The sequence below is a fragment of the Crinia signifera genome, chromosome 2 (genome assembly GCF_055691185.1).
Source record: "Crinia signifera chromosome 2, ASM5569118v1, whole genome shotgun sequence".
Lineage (NCBI taxonomy): Eukaryota > Metazoa > Chordata > Amphibia > Anura > Myobatrachidae > Crinia > Crinia signifera.
The window spans coordinates 15,952,234-15,970,575 of record NC_139218.1 but is presented as its reverse complement, the minus strand read 5'-3'; the positions used below and the strand labels follow the sequence as shown (position 1 = coordinate 15,970,575).

The following is an 18,342-nucleotide window of genomic DNA, read 5'->3' as shown; positions in this document are numbered from 1 at the left end:
AATATATCACTTTTTTCACATGACTTCCCCTATCTCCCTTGTCTCATGCCCCTCTCATATGTCTCTCCAGTCTCATACCACCCCATATCTCTCATCTCATGCCCCTTTCATATGTCTCTCCAGTCTCATGCCTCCAATACCTCTCTCATCTCTTACCCCTCCCATATATATCTACAGTCTCATGCCACCATGTCTCTCCAGTCTCATGCCCCCATATCTCTCTTATCTCATGCCCTCACATGTGTCTCTCCAGTCTCATGCCCCCCATATCTCTCATCTCATGCCCCTTCCATATGTCTCTCCAGTCTCATGCCCCCTATATCTCTCCAGTCTCATGCCTCCAATACCTCTCTCGTCTCATACCCCTCCCATATATATCTACAGTCTCATGCCACCATGTCTCTCCATTCTCATGCCCCCATATCTCTCTCTCTCGTCTCATGCCCTCACATGTGTCTCCCCAGTCTCATGCCCCCATGTCTCTCCAGTCTCATGCCTCCCATATCTTTCTTGTCTCATGCCCCTTTCATTTGTGTCTCTTTTCTCATGTCCCCCTTGTCTCTGCAGTCTCATGCACCCAAAACTATCTTGTCTCATGACCCTCCCATATGTCTCTCCAGTCTCATACCCCCATGAATCTCCAGTCTCTCTCCTGCCCCTAATGTCTCTCCAGTCTCATGACCCTCATATCTCTCTTGTCTCATGCCCCTCCCATATATCTCTCCAGTCTCATACTCTCAATGTCTCTCAAGTACCATGCCCCCATAACTCTCGTCTCATGCCCTCCCATGTGTCTCTCCAGTCTCATGCCCCCCATGTCTCTCCAGTATCATGCCTCACATATCTTTCTTGTCTCATGCCCCTTCCATATGTATTTACAGTCTCATGCACTCCTTGTCTCTCCAGTCTCATGTCCCCATAACTCCCTTGTCTCTTGCCCCTTCCAAATGTCTTTCAAGTCTCATGCCCTCCAGGTCTCTCCAGTATTGCCCCTATATCTCTCTCCTCTCATGCCCCACCCATATGTCTCTCCAGTATTATGCCCCTATATCTCTCTCCTCTCATGCCCCACCCATATGTCTCTCCAGTCTCATGCCCCGCATACAGATGTAGCGCCTCTCTTCTTTGCACGGAACCCGCCAGATCCCTTTCACTGGCGAGCGTCGGTGAGAGGGACTGGAAAGCGTGTGCATCTCACGCGCACGCACGTCCTGGTATCACGGCGTCTGGGCAGCATCTCCCTGCCGGTCTCCGCTTCAGGGAGACGCTGCCCAGTCTCATGCCCCGTCCATATGTCTCTCCAGTCTCATTCCTCTAATACCTCTCTTGTCTCATACCCCTCCCATATATATCTCCAGTCTCATGCCCCCATGTCTCTCCAGTCTCATGCCCCCCATATCTCTCTCTCTCTCGTCTGATATCCTCACATGAGTCTCTCCAGTCTCATGCCCCATGTCTCTCCATTCTCATGCCTCCCTCATCTTTCTTGTCTCATGCCCCTTTCATTTGTGTCTCTAGTCTCATGTCTCCCTTGTCTCTCCAGTCTCATGCCCCCAATCTCTCTTGTCTCATGACCCTTCCATATGTCTCTCCAATCTCATACTCCCATGTCTCTCCAGTCTCTCTCATGCCCCCAATGTCTCTCCAGTCTCATGCCCCCCATATCTCTCATGCCCCTCCCATATATCTCTCCAGTCTCATGCTCCCAATGTCTCTCAAGTCTCATGCCCCTATAACTCTCTTGTCTTATGCCCTCCCATGTGTCTAATACCCCCATGTCTCTTCAGTCTCATAGTTTCCATATCTTTCTTGTCTCATGCCCCTTCCATAGGTATTTACAGTCTCATGCCCCCCCTTGTCTCTCCACTCTCATACCCCATGTCTCTCCAGTATCTCTCGTGCCCCCATGTATCTCCAGTGTCATGCCCCCATATCTCTCTCCTCTCGTTCCCCTCCGTTATGTCTCTCCAGTCTCATACCCCCATGTCTCTCCAGTCACTCTCATGCCCCCCAATGTCTCTCCAGTCTCATGCCCCCATATCTCTCATGCCTCTCCAATATATCTCTCCAGTCTCATGCTTCCAATGTCTCTCAAGTCTCATGCCCCTATAACTCTTGTCTTATGCCCTCCCAGGTGTCTCTACAGTCTCATGCCCCCATGCCTCTCAAGTATCATGCCTCCCATATCTTTCTTGTCTCATGCCCCTTCCATATGCCTTTCCAGTCTCATGCCCCCCATGTCTCTCCAGTCTCATGCCCCTATACTTCTCTCCACTCATGCCCCACCTATATGTCTTTTCAGTCTCATGCCCCACATATGGCTCTTGTCTCATGCCCCTCCCATATGTCTATCCAGTCTCATCCCCCCATGTCACTCCAGTCTCATGCCCCCCATATCTCTCTTGTCTCATGCCCCTCCCATATATCTCTCCAGTCTCATGCCCTCAATGTCTATCAAGTCTCATACCCCCATAACTCTCTTTTCTCATGCCCCTCCCATGTGTCTCTCCAGCCTCATACCCCCATGTCTCTCCAGTCTCACACCTCCCATATCTTTATTGTCTCATGCCTCTTCCATATGTCTCTACTCTCATCCCCCCTTGTCTATCCAGTCTCATGCCCCCATAACTCTCTTGTCTCATGCCCCTTCCATGTGTCTCTCAAATTTCATGCCTACAATGTCTCTCCAGTCTCATGCCCCCATTTCTCCTCTCATTCCCCTCCCATTTGTCTCTCAAATCACATTACCCCATATCTCTTTCTTCTCATGCCCCTCCCATTTGTCTCTCCAGTCTCATGCCCCCCCTTTCTCTCCAGTCTCATGCCCCCATATCTCTCTTTGTCTAATGCCTCTCCCATATGTCTCTCCAGTCTCATGCCCCCCATGTCTCTCCAGTCTCATGCCCCCATATCTCTCTTGTCTCATGCCCCTCCCATATGTCTCTCAAATCACATGCTCTTATATCTCTCTCCTCTCATACCCCTCCCATATGTCTCTCCAGTCTCATGCCTCCCATATCTCTCTTGTCTCATGCCCCCAATGTCTCTTAAGTCTCATGCCCCCATAACTCTCTTATCTCATGTGTCTCTCTGGTCTTAAACCCCCATGTCTCTCCAGTCTCATTGTTTCTATATCTTTCTTGTCTCATGCCCATTCCATATGTCTCTTCTATCTCATTTCCCCTTGTCTCTCCAGTCTCATGCCCCCATATCTCTCTTGTCTCATGCTCCCAATGTCTCTCCAGTCTCATGCCCCTCTCATATGTCTCTCCAGTCTCATGCCCCCATATCTCTCCAGTCTCATGCTCCCAATGTCTCTCCAGTCTCATGCCCCCCATATCTCTCTTGAGTCATGCCCCTGCCGTATGTCTCTCCAGTCTCGTTCCCCCAATGTCTCTCCAGTCTCATGCCCTGAATGTCTCTCCAGTCTCATGCCCCAATGTCTCTTCGGGCTCATGACCCCCCATGTTTCTCCAGACTTATGCCCCCCATATCTCTCTCATCGCATTCCCTTACATATGTCTCTCCAGTCTCATGCCCCCAATATCTCCAGTCTCACACCCACCCCCCATATCTCTCTCATCTCATGCTGTAGACAAACTGTACAGTCGTATCATTAAGAGGCTTCTCTTTGTCTCAGTCCTTCAGCAACAGGATGCTGACCAGGTGACATACACAATAAATGCACCTGTTGTTCTCTGAGTAATGTTCCCTTTGCCAGATTCAGTTACTGATTTATTCTGCTTTGCTTCCAGCTGTAAATATGAAGACTACATCTGGGAACCTGACGACGCCCGGTAAGTGCTCTTTCAAGGTCTTTTTGGTTGCCAGAGTATTTAAGGTGTTTGAAATACTGATGGTCGGAAACCTGACTCGCAGCCAGAAGACGGACATCCAACCGACACCCGATCGGAAGTATGCCAGGGAGGGTGAGGTCGGGGAGGGAGCGGGATGGGAAGGCTTCGGTTTAGGCACTAGGGGGCGTATTAGGTTATGGGTGCAGAGCGAGGGATAGGCACTCAGGGGTGTATTAGGGTCAGGCTGCAGGGAGAGAGGGTTAGGCACTAAGCAGGGGGGTTCAGTTAGCTATGCAGATAGAGGGTTAGGCTGTGGGATAGGAAGGTAAGGCTATGGCACTCACGGGGAGGGTTATGGATAGGCTGCCCCATGAGGGTTAGGTGCAGGCAGGCAGGGCAGTCGAGAGGAATGCCGGGCCCCGGTAAAATTTTGGGGGCGTGGCCTACGTGTGGGAACCTCCCACACTTAGGCCACACCCCCAAAATGTTTAGAGGAGGGTGAAAGAAAATTCTAAAAACTGTAATCTCACACGCTGTCAGTGAGACACTCATACTAACCCTCCCCCCCCCCTCTCGGCTTCCCTGCAGGTAGATGGTAACTATACTTACAAGATCCCTCTTGAGATTCTCTCCATTGGGATGCTGCTGTTTGTTTTCTGACCGCCGAGCATCCATATGTATTCCAAATGAAGGATGTAAAGTTCTGCATTGAATGCAGAGCCAGCTCACCCCACACTGACAGTGGGGTGAGCCAGCTTTCTCCTGCGCAGATCCAAGTCCCAGTATGCGGGGGAGGCCTGCTGGCACTTGTAGTTCACCTGTATAAAGCAATATTAGGAATGATTGGTTTAACCCTATCAGGCCGGCGTCCAAGGCCCTGGGACGCTGGTGACAGCCCCAGGCTTCAGCCCTGGACGAGTGAAGCCTGGGGAGGGACCCCTTTATTGGGGGGGTCCCCATTCCTCAAGGTACCCTGTCCAAGGCTGACCAGCCACGGTGCTCATGTTTCAGCCGGGGGACCTTATGTAAAAAGTGTCGCCTGGGTGTGGCACGACACCGCGGGCTGTTGGAGCCCGGTGCTGGTTTCAAAATACCGGGGACCCCCAGATTTTTTTGAACCCGTATTTTTGGAACCAGGTCTGGCTCAATGAGCCTGGGGCTGGTTATGCTCAGGAAGGGGGACCTCACACCATTTTTTTTTTAACACAAATTCGCACATATCCTCAAATTTGCATTTTCACTACATGATAATAGAATTCAGAGATATTAGTTACTTATACTGTACCTGCGCAGGTATTTACCAAATTTAGGGTAATGGTGGTGTGGGGTGCGGTTCCCCTGGACTGGTTGGGCTGGGAGGCTCTAGTGCGACATACCCTTACATTCTATTAACACTTTTTTTTTTCCTCACTAACACTATTTCTTTAATATTTTAATTACTTTTCTCTCTCTCTCTCTCTCTCTCTCTCTCTCTATACATAGCTTCGGCTTCTTATCACTAATATTTATTCACACTATAGTTTTTCACTGGTGTGCCGCACTGAGCTTTCTAGCTTATGCTAGTTTTTTGGGGTGCTGCACCAGGCACTGAAATATAGCGCTAGGGACCCCCAATATACAGAGAAGACTTGAAGTGGCTTGGGGGCATATCACACACCTGCGCAGGTATATGTTACCAATATCTTCTATTCTATTACCAATATCTTCTATTATCATGTAGTGTTCATAATTGGTTACTAATACCATTCAGTGAGCTGGGGAAACAATGTCTTATTTTAGTTACATATGTCTTTCCAGTCTCATGCCCCCCATGTCACTCCATTCTTATGCCTCCAATACCTCTCTTGTCTCATGCCCCTCACATCTGTGTCTTCAGTCTCATGCCACCATGTCTCTCCAGTCTCATGGCCCACCATATCTCTCTCTCGTCTCATGCCCCTCGCATGTGTCTCTCCAGTCTCATGCCCCCCATGTCTCTCCCCTCTCATGCCTCCCATATCTTTCTTGTCAAGCCCCTTCCATTTGTCTCTCCAGTCTCATGCCCTTATAACTCTCTTGTCTCATGCCCCTTCAATATATCTCTCCAGTCTCATGCCCCCATGTCTCTCCAGTCTCATGCCCACATATCTCTCTCCTCTAATGCCCCTCCCATATGTCTCTCCAGTCTGATGCCCCCATATCTCTCTTCTCACATGCCCCTCCCATATGTTTCTCCAGTCTCATGCCCTCCATATCTCTCTTGTCTCATGCCCCTCCCATATATCTATCCACTTTCATGCCCACAATGTCTCTCCAGTCTCATGCCCCCTTGTCTCTCTTGTCTCATGCACCTATAACTCTCTTGTCTCATGCCCCCCATGTCTCTCCATTCTCATGCCTCCCAAATCTTTCTTGTCCCATGCCCCTTCCATATGTATTTCCAGTCTCATGCCCCATTGTATCTCCAGTCTCATGCCCTTATAACTCTCTTGTCTCATGCCCCTTCAATATATCTCTCCAGTCTCATGCCCCATTGTATCTCCAGTCTCATGCCCTTATAACTCTCTTGTCTCATGCCCCTTCAATATATCTCTCCAGTCTCATGCCCCTATGTCTCTCCAGTCTCATGCCCACTTATCTCTCCTCTAATTCCCCTCCCATATGTCTCACCAGTTTGATGACCCCATATCTCTCTTCTCACATGCCCCTCCCATATATTTCTCCAGTCTCATACCCTCCATACCTCTGTTGTCTCATGCCCCCCATCAGAGGCGTAACTAGAATGATGTGGGCCCCATAGCAAAATCTTGGACGGGGCCCACCTAATGGCACTACAATGACCGGGGGGGGCTTGCACCAGAAGAAAGAGTGAGTGTCAGGAGAGAAACAGTGTCGGGGAGAGAGAGAGAGAGAGAGAGAGAGAGAGAGAGAGAGAGAGAGAGAGAGAGAGAACAGGTAAAAGAGGGGTTGGAGACTGCTAGAGAGAGAGAGAAAGAGGAGATGGAGGAAAGAGAGAGGGGGAAGCGTGGGGAGGAGAGAGGACTAAGACTAGGGCAGAGAGACAGGTGGAGTGAGAGTTTGGGCTGATGTGCAGTAGGAAAGAGAGCAGTGAAGAAAGAGGGGGAGAGAGAGAGAGACTGATGGCGCTATATAACTGCTACCTTACCCCATTACCTACAGGTGCACCAGTGTAATTACAACCCCCCCCAGAACAAAGTAAAGGTGCCGCTGTGTAAAGCCCCAGGGCAGATGACGGTACCTCTGGCACCCTGCCGGGTCTCCGCACTGTCGGGGCTCCACAGCACACCACATGAGCTCCACAGTGCCGGGTGTCTGCATCATGAGCCGGGAGATGCACCCACACTGTGTCTCCCGCGCCTTGTCTCCCCACTGCACATCAGTGCCGGAAACTGCGCAGGCAGCTGGGTCTCCCGAGTCCTCATCACCGCGCCGGTCTGCACACCGGCGCACATCACCGGAAACTGTGCACAGGCGCTTTTGTATGTTGCGCTGGGGCTGGTTACTACTAGAGAGTGATGTTGAGCCCCAGGACCGACTAGTTGGAGTCTGGACGACCACTTTCACAGTGCTGCGCTGTCCCTGGGACACGGGACAGCGGCGCTGTCAGCCTGCCACTGCCCGCAGCCTTACTTAAAAATTAAAACGGTGCAGGGGATGTTTGCTTGGCCCCAGGCCCCCCAGCTGCCAGGCCCCATAGCAACTGCATCCCCAGCACCCTCTATTGTTACGCCACTGCCCCCTATATCTCTCTTGTCTCATGCCCCTCCCATATATCTCTCCACTTTCATCCCCACAATGTCTCTCCAGTCTCATGCCCCCTTGTCTCTCTTGTCTCATGCCCCCATAACTCTCTTGTCTCATGCCCCCCATGTCTCTCCATTCTCATGCCTCCCAAATCTTTCTTGTCCCATGCCCCTTCCATATGTATTTCCAGTCTCATGCCCCCTTGTCTCTCCAGTCTCATGCCTCCATATCTCTCTCCTCTCATGCCCCTCCCATATGTCTCTCCAGTCTCATGCCCCCCATGTCTCTCCAGTCTCATGCCCACATATCTCTCTTGTCTCATGTCCCTGCATTTTTGCAGATGACACAAAGGTATGCAACAGGGTAGACACACCAGGAGGGATAAAACAAATGGTTGAGGATCTAGGTAGATTAGAGGAATGGTCAACAGCATGGCAACTACAGTTTAATGCCAAAAAAGCAAAATCATGCACTTGGGTCTCAAAAATCCAAAGACTAAATATAGAATAAATGGCACTATAATGGAAACTACTGAGGAAGAGAGGGATCTAGGTGTCACTATTTCAGGGGACTTAAAGGCAGGTAGGCAATGTAACAAAGCAATGAAGAAGGCAAGTCAGATGCTTGGTTGCATAGGGAGAGGTATCAGCAGTAGAAAGAAAGAAGTAATAATGCCACTGTATAGGTCATTGGTACGACCTCACCTAGAGTATTGTGTTCAGTTCTGCAGGCCATATCTCCAGAAGGATATAAATACATTAGAGACTGTACAAAGAAGGGCAACTAAAATGGTGCATGGCCTACATCACAAAACGTACCAGGAAAGACTAAAAGATCTTAATATGTATAGTTTGGAGCAGAGAAGGGAAAGGGGGACATGATAGAAACTTTCAAATATATCAAGGGTTTTAACAAGGTACAGGTGGGAGACATTCTTCACAGGAAGAGGAGCAGCAGAACACGAGGACATGCGCTGAAACTAGAGGGAGGAAGATTCAGGGGAAATCTGAGGAAGAATTACTTCACAGAAAGAGTAGTAGATAAGTGGAATAGCCTCCCATCAGAGGTGGTAGAGGCAAATACAGTAGTACAATGTAAACATGCTTGGGATGGGCATATTGATATCCTTACAAAGCAATAAGGATCAAATATGGTTTGAGGTAACATGTTTAAAAAAAGGGGCAGACTAGATGGGCCAAGTGGTTCTTATCTGCCGTCACATTCTATATATCTCTTCAGCATCATGCCCCCCCCCCCCCCCATATATCTCTTGTTTAATGCCCCTCCCATATGTCTCTCCAGTCTCAGGACCCCAATATCTACAGTCCTCCAACTGTTGTTGAACTACACATCCCAGCATGTCCTGCCATAGATGTTATATAATGGATTGGTAAAACTGTGGCAGGGCATGCTGGGATGTGTTGTTCCACAACAGCTGGAGGGCCATGAGTTTGACACTACTGTTCGAGATGAGAGATGGGTTTTTAGTTGCAGTTATGACTCCATGCTGTAGATGGCGAGCTTGCGTTGCAGACTTGGAGACTCATGTGAATTACACAATGACTTCTAGGTAACAAATAGCAGACTCACAGAATTTCCGTGTAATCTTTATTTTCTTCTGGTCTTTCAGATCGCATTATTCCATCCACAAGTAAAATAGGGACCCTGTACTTTTATACATCTGTTCGGATATTTATCGTCGTTGTGGTTTACTCCCTGATATATTGTTATCTCGTAAGAATCAAAGGTAAATGGCTCTCTCTACAGTTAATTACATCGCTGCAGCAGCATGAGTTATATTCACGCAATCTCACTTTATCATTACATATCTGCGGCTATTTCCACAGAGTCAGCCACAAATATAAGCCATTCCCTGTATGTATGAAGGAGGGACCACAGGAGACATCTCCAATGGGATGCAGTTAGTATCCCGACGCCAGAATCCCGGCACTTTGTCCCTCTATGAGTGTCCACGTCACCCATAGAGGGAGAATAAATTAGTGTGCCGAGCGCAACGAGCAGTCTCCTCTCTGGGAGAACCCCGGAGAGGAGACTGTCAGCATCACTTCTGGGGGCGGGCCCTGATGGAGACATCATCAGTCCCTGCCCCCAGTGATGCAAATCCCGCAATATGCGGGTCCCCAACGAGGAGGCGGAGCTAAATATGCCAGATTTGCATATTTAGCCCCGCCCCTTCTGCCGAAACGCCGCAAATCGCGGTAATTTCAAGCTTCTGCCCCCAGGTAAATGAGGGGGGAAGGGGACCGCCAGAATCCGGGAGGGTTGCCCACCTTTCCGGGGAGCCGGGAGGGGGACCTGATTTTCGGGATCCTCCCGGTCATTCCGGGAGGGTTGGCAACCCTGATATATATGGGGTACCTGTGGAAGGAAACTATACTCACCAGGTCCTCCGGTGTAGATCATGTCCTCTTCAATCCAAGTAGGCATCCAGTGGTTTGGTAAAATAAAAAAAACGCTGTATGCGATACCATGTACGGACTTGGGAGAAGTCGGATAATTTATGTGTTTACATCCTGCGCCCCCCCCCGAATAGCACTATCGGCAACCTAGCGGCCAATTAGCATTTTTTTATTTTGCCAAGTCCCTGGTGCCTACTTGGATTGAAGAGGACATGATCTACGCTGGAGGACCCCCGTGAGTATGCTTTCCTTCCGCAGGTACCCCATATCCATAACGAACTAGAGGAGCCCCAAGTGTGTTTACACTTGGGGCTCCTCCACCAACTGGGGGATTTGCCAGTGACGTCAGACACCGGGTCCTCCCCCAGCCAATCAGCAGTGGGCTTCGGGGGAGCTCTTGGTGGCTCCATAGAATCCCCTGTTAAAGTTTAACCTGGGTATAACAGATCAAATGGGTACAAATTAATGCATTCATACCCATTCAATCTTAGTAAATTTACCCTTGAGAGTCAGGCATATTCAAGTAGATGTAGGGGGAAATTTACTAAAGGAAATTTGTAAAAAATAGGTGTATTTGTATCCAGAAACACATTTTTGACATTTACTATCCCGAAAATATGTGTGTGAAAATACAGGGCCGAAACTAGGTGTTTCGGCGCCCGGGTCGGCAGTCATTTGGACGCCCCCCCCCCCACACACACACAAAAAAAAAAATCACTGCCTTGGGGTCAGGCAGCGGGGGGGGGGGTCCGGGGACTGAAGAAGGTTAACTCCGGCTCCTAGCGCTGCCGGGCGGTGGACGGGAGGCATATTTTGAAAAGACTTGCTGGACGCTGATTGGCTGAATTCAGCCAATCAGCGTCCGGCAAGTCTTTTCAAAATCATCAGCGCTTCCCGCCGCCAGGCAAATAGCGAGCGGCTGTGTATATGAAAGCTGCCGCTACACCAGTCCCTGGACCCCCTCTGCCAACATACCTGTGTGTAGCGTCCAGGGGTCCAGGGACTGGTGTAGCGGCAGCCGTCACTCACTCCGTCTCCTAGCGCTATCTGCCTGGCGGCGGGAAGCGCTGATGACTTTGAAAAAACTTGTCGGACGCTGATTGGCTGAATTCAGCCAATCAGCGTCCGGCAAGTCTTTTCAAAACCTGCCTCCCGCCCACCGTCCGGCAGCGCTAGGAGCCGGAGTTAACCCACCAGTCTCCGGGACCCCGCTAGGACATGGCCTTAACCCACCAGTCCCCGGACCCCCGCTGCTCATCCCAGGGACCACGCTGCCGGGACACCAGACTAGCGCCCCCACCCTCCAGCGCCCGGTGCGCGTGACCCCCTAGCCCCCCCCTAGTTATGGCCCTGGTTATAAGTGTGTTATGGATACAAATACACCTATTTTTTACAAATTTCCTTTAGTAAATTTCCCCCGTATTTTCATAACACTGCTGGCTGTGTCCATCGATTGTACATAACTACTTACCTCATTATAACGGTCATAGTCACCCTTTTACCTTTCCTTTCAGCAGGCAGCAAGCCACCACAAAGCCCCCCCAAATCTAGCCAGGTAAGCTTCTTCGTGTCCTGCAGACATTCTATGGCATATTTATCAATAATCTGAGAAGTTGACTGTGAGTATAAAACCACCGCCCAGACAGAAACAGTAAATGCCGCGTGCAAATCTACAAATGAATTGCAAATGGATCGCTAAAACCTATCCAAGGGTTATCCAAGGGAATTCGCAAATCACGCCTAGCGCATGACTTGAATTTTCTGTATCACGGACAGGCAGGATCCACCCTCGGCATATGGGGAACCTTCAGTCTCCTTTCCTAAGATTTATTGGAATTTACTTAGTGTTTGTCATCACTTCTGATAACAGATCCTAAACCAGGGTTGCCTACTTTTGAAAAATCATTTCAGGGAGAAAATTAAAAGGTATGGGGCGGGCCTTGCATTTCTAGGGGCGGACCTTGCGTCGCTGGGGGGGCATGAGTCATCAGGGGGCGGGTCATGTGTCATCAGGGGGCGGGCCATGGCTGAGACAAAGGTTACATAACTCTTATATAATTGGTAGTAAGCCTTCTGTGCAGCAAAACTAAATATTTTATTATAGTTAATTCGGAATCCTTGGGGGAATACTGAGAATCCGACAACAAAAAACACAAAGGGCATAATTACTTTTTTTTTAGTAAACGCATAACTAAAACATATTCCAGGTGTGCATATTAGCTCAGGAGATGGGCACTTTGGTGTTTTTCTACTATCACATTGTGGGATTAGAGGACCAAGCAAGTGTCAGTAAGGCCCCTCAGTCCATTCACATTGCACACTTGTACCCCAAGATTTACTGAATCAGAAGTTGGATGCATATTACAGTATATCAGCGCAGAAGTTTCCCCCACTAGGGACAAAAGAACAGAACCAGTGGTGTCAGAGGCTGGGAGACACCAGGGAGAGATGCAGGGAGCAAATCCAATGCCCCGTGTGTCACCGCTCAGGAGCTTCTCTGCCGCGCACCCTGCGCCACCTACACTGCCAGCAGCAGCATCTTCCCAGGATATAGCCAGGAGCTGCTGCAGCGGCCGCCGTGTGCTGGAGCGTCACGCTGTGCTACATAGCCTTGCTGGTAAGCCGGGAGTGAGCGTGACGGGTGAGAGTACTACTTACCCGCAGTTCTTCAGAGCAGTCACAGCGACATCGCGTTGTCGGCGTCATGGGGACAGCGGCGTGATCAAACGCATATGTACATTGCAGAAGATCACGCTGCGGCTGCGGGAGAAAAGGGTCCTCTCCCGGGAGTCCGTGAGATGACCCAGGATTCCGGGAGTCTCACGGACATTCCGGGAGTGTCGGCAACCCTGTCCTAAACTCATGATCCAACCATAGGGATTTCCATCATCTTTAGGGTATTATCATCTGTGCCACCCCTGGCAGAGAATCCAGAGAATGTACTTGAATTCTCCAGCTGATGAGGGGTGCCTGTATCTTAAACAGGGCAGGATTAAAGCAGGGGCAAAAGGGGTCAGTACCCCTGGGCCCCCCTCTACCTAGGGGCCCACATCTGCCAATGTGACAATGATTAATGGTGCTGAGCATGGGGTGCCAAGGCACACTGACTGCACAAGTGTACAGTGCATTACTGGGAGTTGACTAAGTCCCATGACACTGCATAAGAGGGCAGAGGCTGAGAGGTATGTGCTGAGCTCTGATTGGTGGAGCTCATTACATGCTTCTCAGGCCCATGGAGGACAGCAGCAGCAGCCTAGTCATGGGAGGGTTTTTAATCAGAGGCAGCAGTGGGACTGTGAGATCTTCTACAGTCCTCCAGAGTAAGATGCAGAGGGACAAACCCAGGCTTTTTATGTGGTATGTATGTATGTATGTGTATATATATATATATATATATATATATATATATATATATATATATATATATATACTTTATTATTTCTTTATTGGAGTTGATTCTACGCAATAATTTCCTCATCTATAACAATGACTATTATCTGCAAATACAAGGCTGTTCTATGGGTTCATCAGTGGCACCGGCGTATGCCAATATTTTTATGTTTATTGTTGAGATCGATGTTTTCTTTTCAGATCCGGCTGTAGCTAATGACATAATCTTCTTTAAGCGCTTTATTGACGACCTGTTTCTGATATGGGGGGGTGACCGTCTGTCTCTGACTAATATGATTGACAACCATAATAAATCAGACAGTACGATTAAGTTCACCTATGAAATCGACACTGAACAGGTGCACTTTCTTGATGTAAATGTGTCCAAGAGTGGTAACAAATTGGTTACCAGCATTTACATGAAGGAGACTGACCGTAATTTATTTATTTATTTATTTATTTACAGGTTCTTATATAGCGCAGCAGATTCCGTTGCGCTTTACAATAGTAGACAGTGATAAAACAAACTGGGTAACAACATACAGACTTGGAGGTAGGAGGGCCCTGCTGCAAGCTTACAATCTATAGGGATATTGGTGGAAACACAAGGACAGGCACCAGTAATACCATAGCAGTCCCACCAAGTTACAAGTCCAGAAGGGTAGCTATATACAGTAATACATAAGTGCCTCAGAGGGTTATGCATGTAGAACTTAAATATTATAGGCTTGCCTGAAGAGGTGAGTTTTCAGGGAACGCTTGAATGTTTGGAGGCTATTGGAGAGTCTTATTGTGCGAGGAAGGGCATTCCATAGGATGGGAGCAGCCCGATGAAAGTCCTGTAATAGTGAATGGGAGCTGGTGATCCGTGCAGAAGAGAGACGCAGATCTTGTGCAGAGCGGAGTGGTCGAGATGGGAGATATTTTGTGATAAGTAGAGAGATATATGCTGGTGCAGTATGGTTAATAGCTTTATAAGTTAGTAGAAGTGTCTTGTATTGAATACGGTAAGATACAGGTAACCAATGGAGGGACTGGCAGAGCGGATCAGCAGATGATGAGCATCTTGCAAGGAAGATCAGCCTAGCAGCAGCATTTAAAATGGATTGTAGTGGTGAGAGTCTGTTCTTGGGAAGACCAGTCAGGAGACTATTGCAATAATCAATGCGGGATATAATGAGTGCATGTATAAGAGATTTAGTAGTTTCTTGTGTGAGATACGGTCGTATTTTGGATATGTTCTTTAGATGCATGTAACATGATTTGGAGACAGATTGAATGTGGGGAAGAAAGGACAGGTCAGAGTCGAGGATGACCCCTAAGCAACGAGCTTGTGGGGTAGGGTAGATGGTCGAGTTGTCAACAGTGATGGAGATATCAGGATGGTAACTGTTCTTAGTTGGCGAGAATATAAGTAATTCTGTTTTTGAAATATTGAGTTTGAGTTGGCGGGAAGACATCCAAGATGAGATGGCAGAGAGACATTCTGAAACTCGGCCCAAAACCACTGGTGACAAGTCTGGGGTTGATAGATAGATTTGAGTATCATCCACATATAAGTGATACTGAAATCCGAAAGAGCTTATTAGTTTGCCAAGAGAGGAAGTATAGATGGAGAACAGCAGAGGACCTAAGACTGAGCCTTGCGGAACTCCGACTGACAGAGGTAGTGAAGAGGAAGTAGAGTCAGAGAAGCGAACGCTGAAAGAGCGATCAGATAGGTAAGATGTGAACCAGGAAAGGACTGTATCATTAAGACCTAGGGAGTGTAGTGTTTCTACAAGAAGAGTGTGATCCACAGTGTCAAATGCAGCAGATAGATCTAGAAGAATAAGTAGTGAGTAATGGCCTTTAGCCTTAGCAGTTACCAGATCATTCACCACTTTAGTCAGTGCTGTCTCAGTGGAGTGTTGAGAGCGGAAGCCTGACTGAAGCGGGTCTAATAGGGTGTGAGAGTTAAGAAAGTTTGTGATGCGAGAGTAGACAAGTCTCTCCAGTAGCTTAGAGAGGCATGGGAGCTGAGAGATAGGACGATAGTTAGAGAGAGAGTTAGGGTCAGAATTCTGTTTTTTAATATGTATAGAATTCTGTTTTTTAATGTAATACCTTTCTCCAACCTCAGAGCTGTCACCCTAAGTCACTGGTCAGAGGACTGGCGTACTCCCAGATGATTAGGTTCAGACGGATCAATAGTGATTTAGCGACATGTTCAGAACAAATTGACGATCTGATAGTCAGACTTTGCAAAAGGGGTTATGATCTAAAGCATTTACAAGCGTGCAAACAGAAAATGGTGAACCTTGATCGTATTTCATTACTTACCCCCAAAAGTAAAGTCGACACTACCAATGCCGGCATCCCCTGGGTCAATAAATTCAATGTCAACTCTCCTGCCATCACGAAAGTAATTAAGGCCCAGTGGCCCATTGTACAAAATGATAAGTCACTTCCATTCGCTAACAAGCGCATTATGCCCTGTTTTTCCAGGGGTAGCAATTTGCGCGACAAATTAGTAAAGACCAATGTGATATTTCAACCTGTGACCCCTGATCGTAATTGGTTAATTCCTAGCAGAAAAGGATGTTTTAGATGCACATGTGTCACATGTCAATTTTTATTAACTGGTGACACATTCAGTCATCCACACACTGGTCATCAATTTAAAATCCAGCACCATTTCACTTGTACTTCTACATACGTTGTATATCAAATCATTTGTCCATGTAGTTTACAATATATTGGTAAAACTACACGTATGTTTAAGGAACGCATGGCCATGCATCGGTGTTCCATTAGGCAAGCACTGAGTTCAGGTAAGAGCGAACAGGCTGTGGCACGGCACTTTGCTGAACTTAAACATCCATTAGCCAGCCTTAGATATCGCATGATCGACTGTATACCTGCATCCATTAGGGGTGGTGATCGTGCCCTAAAATTGCTCCAGTGCGAAGCCCGCTGGATACACTGGCTTGGTGTTATTGCTCCACGGGGGTTAAATGAGCAAATTGCTTTTCTATCTTTCGCTAAATGTATACTTGCTCTGATCTATACTTTCTTTTATTGTCCCATTGTTATCCTCATGCCATTAACTGTAATATAATTTTATTGTATTGAATTTTGTAACTTTTACTTAATGTGTCTCTATTGCACGTACTTGTATTGTATATATTTGTTTCCACAGCAACCAGCTCGTCACTGTTTGCCGACGCCATTCTGTATGACGTCAGCCCTTACCTGGGAGGGCGTGTCTACACACCCCCCTCATCCGACACACCTTGTTTTTTACCTATTTAAACCCACTGTTGTATGCTCACTGTATCCTGATGACAATTTTTTTCATAAAATTGAAACGTTGACCACAAGCTGACTTCGTGTGTCTTATTATGCCAAGAGTGCCGCACCACACCTGCCCATATATATATATATATATATATATCCCCCTGCAATTACCCATTGACCAGGTTTATACTGCCTTTACTCTGTTTTTTGACAGAGTAATGTTCTCCCGTGCAGTTTGTGGCCAGTAAGGTCTAAAGTGCCCCGGGGCCCCCTAAGGCTTAAACTGGCACTGATCTTAAAGTCTGTATATCTATATAATAAAAGCAATTGCTGATAAAAATGAGGTCATCATGTTTAAATGTAATGACAGTTGGTGTGAGCTCTGTCCCCTCCCATCGATGTCATAGATGGTCAGGAGAGAGGGCGAGGGTGGAGATTAGGGTAAATGTATGATGCTTGGAGAATGCACCAGCCAATCAGCTCCGATATGTAAATTGGCAGTTATGGGCTTATTGGCTCACCATCGACTGGTTTCTACACTGGTCACCGGTCATCCCAGGCTCAGAGCAGCCAGAGATTTACTTGGTGGTGCGATGGATACAGGCATATCCGGCCTGGAGCTGACGGCACACACAACGTCACGGACATTCTCAGCATTTTCCTAGGCACGCCAGGCTGGCATACCACCAATCGCATCCGATTCGCAAGGTGGAATCTGGTTCACTCGCATCCGATTCGAATACGAGCAAATCACCCATAATAACCCCCCTAAGCCTGCGATGACCGGCGCCTTCCTATACCACAATCCCCTCCTTTGCTAAATCTCAGTGCAATAATAATGGTGGTTAATGTTTTGCAGCCAAAATCTGGAGCTTCTTCGGAAAACGTTGCTGTAACTCCTGCACAGCGTCACAATGAGATCTGTTATCACCATGACGGAGATCCACCTACAGAATCCTTTGTGATGATCGGTGTGGACTCGGACACTTGTGCATATGAAGTGGTCGTTACGTTACCCCAAGACCGAAATGATAGCGCGGCGGAAGTAGAACAATGACAGAATTTCAAATGAAAAATGTGCGAGATTTCCACCAACAGAACCTGGTTCCGCAGCTTCTCCCCGTTACACCGACTCATCGCCAACTAATTATTCACTATTATACCGGGAGATCTGCCATTAAGCTGAGAAAACATCAGAATAAAACACTGTACTGCCGAAAATAATACCAAATACCTGGTCATGGAAAACAAGGGCCCAATTCAAACCTGCTCCCTAGGCTGCATATATTTGCTGCCGAGCAACCAGATAAATGCTGCCAGGGGCGGATTGGATCTTCACTCCGGCCCAGGAGCGGGGGAGGGTGGGGGCGGCCGTATGTACTGCGTGCCGGGGGGGTTGCTGGTGGTGTGGCAGCGGTATGTAATGCACACGCGGGGAGAACTTTGGGGGCGGCTCACCTGCTGCTGCTTCTTTCTGGGAGCCTGGTGCTGTGCAGCTTGAAAGCCCTGGGAGGTGCTGTGCGCGCATGCGCAGCAGCTTCCCGTGGCCATTTTGGATTTGGGCAGAGTGCCGTGGCCCAGCCAGCCCAGGGGGGATCGAGGCCGGCCCCTTTTTAAAGAGTTTTGGGCTGGCCCACCGTGAAATGGCCCGGTTTACCAGTGGGCCAATCCGACCCTGAATGCTGCCCCCACTGAACGCATTTAATAGGATG

The 18,342-nt window shown here is 48.3% G+C and overlaps 2 protein-coding genes across 2 annotated transcripts in view; both read left to right on the top strand.

Moving 5' to 3' along the window:
- The window catches only part of BTLA (B and T lymphocyte associated), a 75,783-nt gene that overhangs the window by 16,405 nt on the left and 41,036 nt on the right, over positions 1-18,342 (top strand). The window lies entirely within an intron of this gene.
- LOC146059278 (uncharacterized) lies at positions 3,758-17,687 on the top strand. Its single transcript, XM_083171388.1, has 4 exons — positions 3,758-3,797; positions 9,172-9,288; positions 11,476-11,516; positions 17,490-17,687. Exons 1-4 carry the CDS (start codon positions 3,764-3,766, stop codon positions 17,685-17,687), a joined length of 390 nt encoding a protein of 129 aa, XP_083027514.1. The 5' UTR covers positions 3,758-3,763.

Coding starts and splice junctions, on each gene's coding strand:
- LOC146059278 (XM_083171388.1), top strand. CDS start 3,764: ATGAAGACTACATCTGGGAACCTGACGACGCCCG. Junction 3,798..9,171: donor TGGGAACCTGACGACGCCCG/GTAAGTGCTCTT, acceptor CTGGTCTTTCAG/ATCGCATTATTCCATCCACA. Junction 9,289..11,475: donor TTATCTCGTAAGAATCAAAG/GTAAATGGCTCT, acceptor CTTTCCTTTCAG/CAGGCAGCAAGCCACCACAA.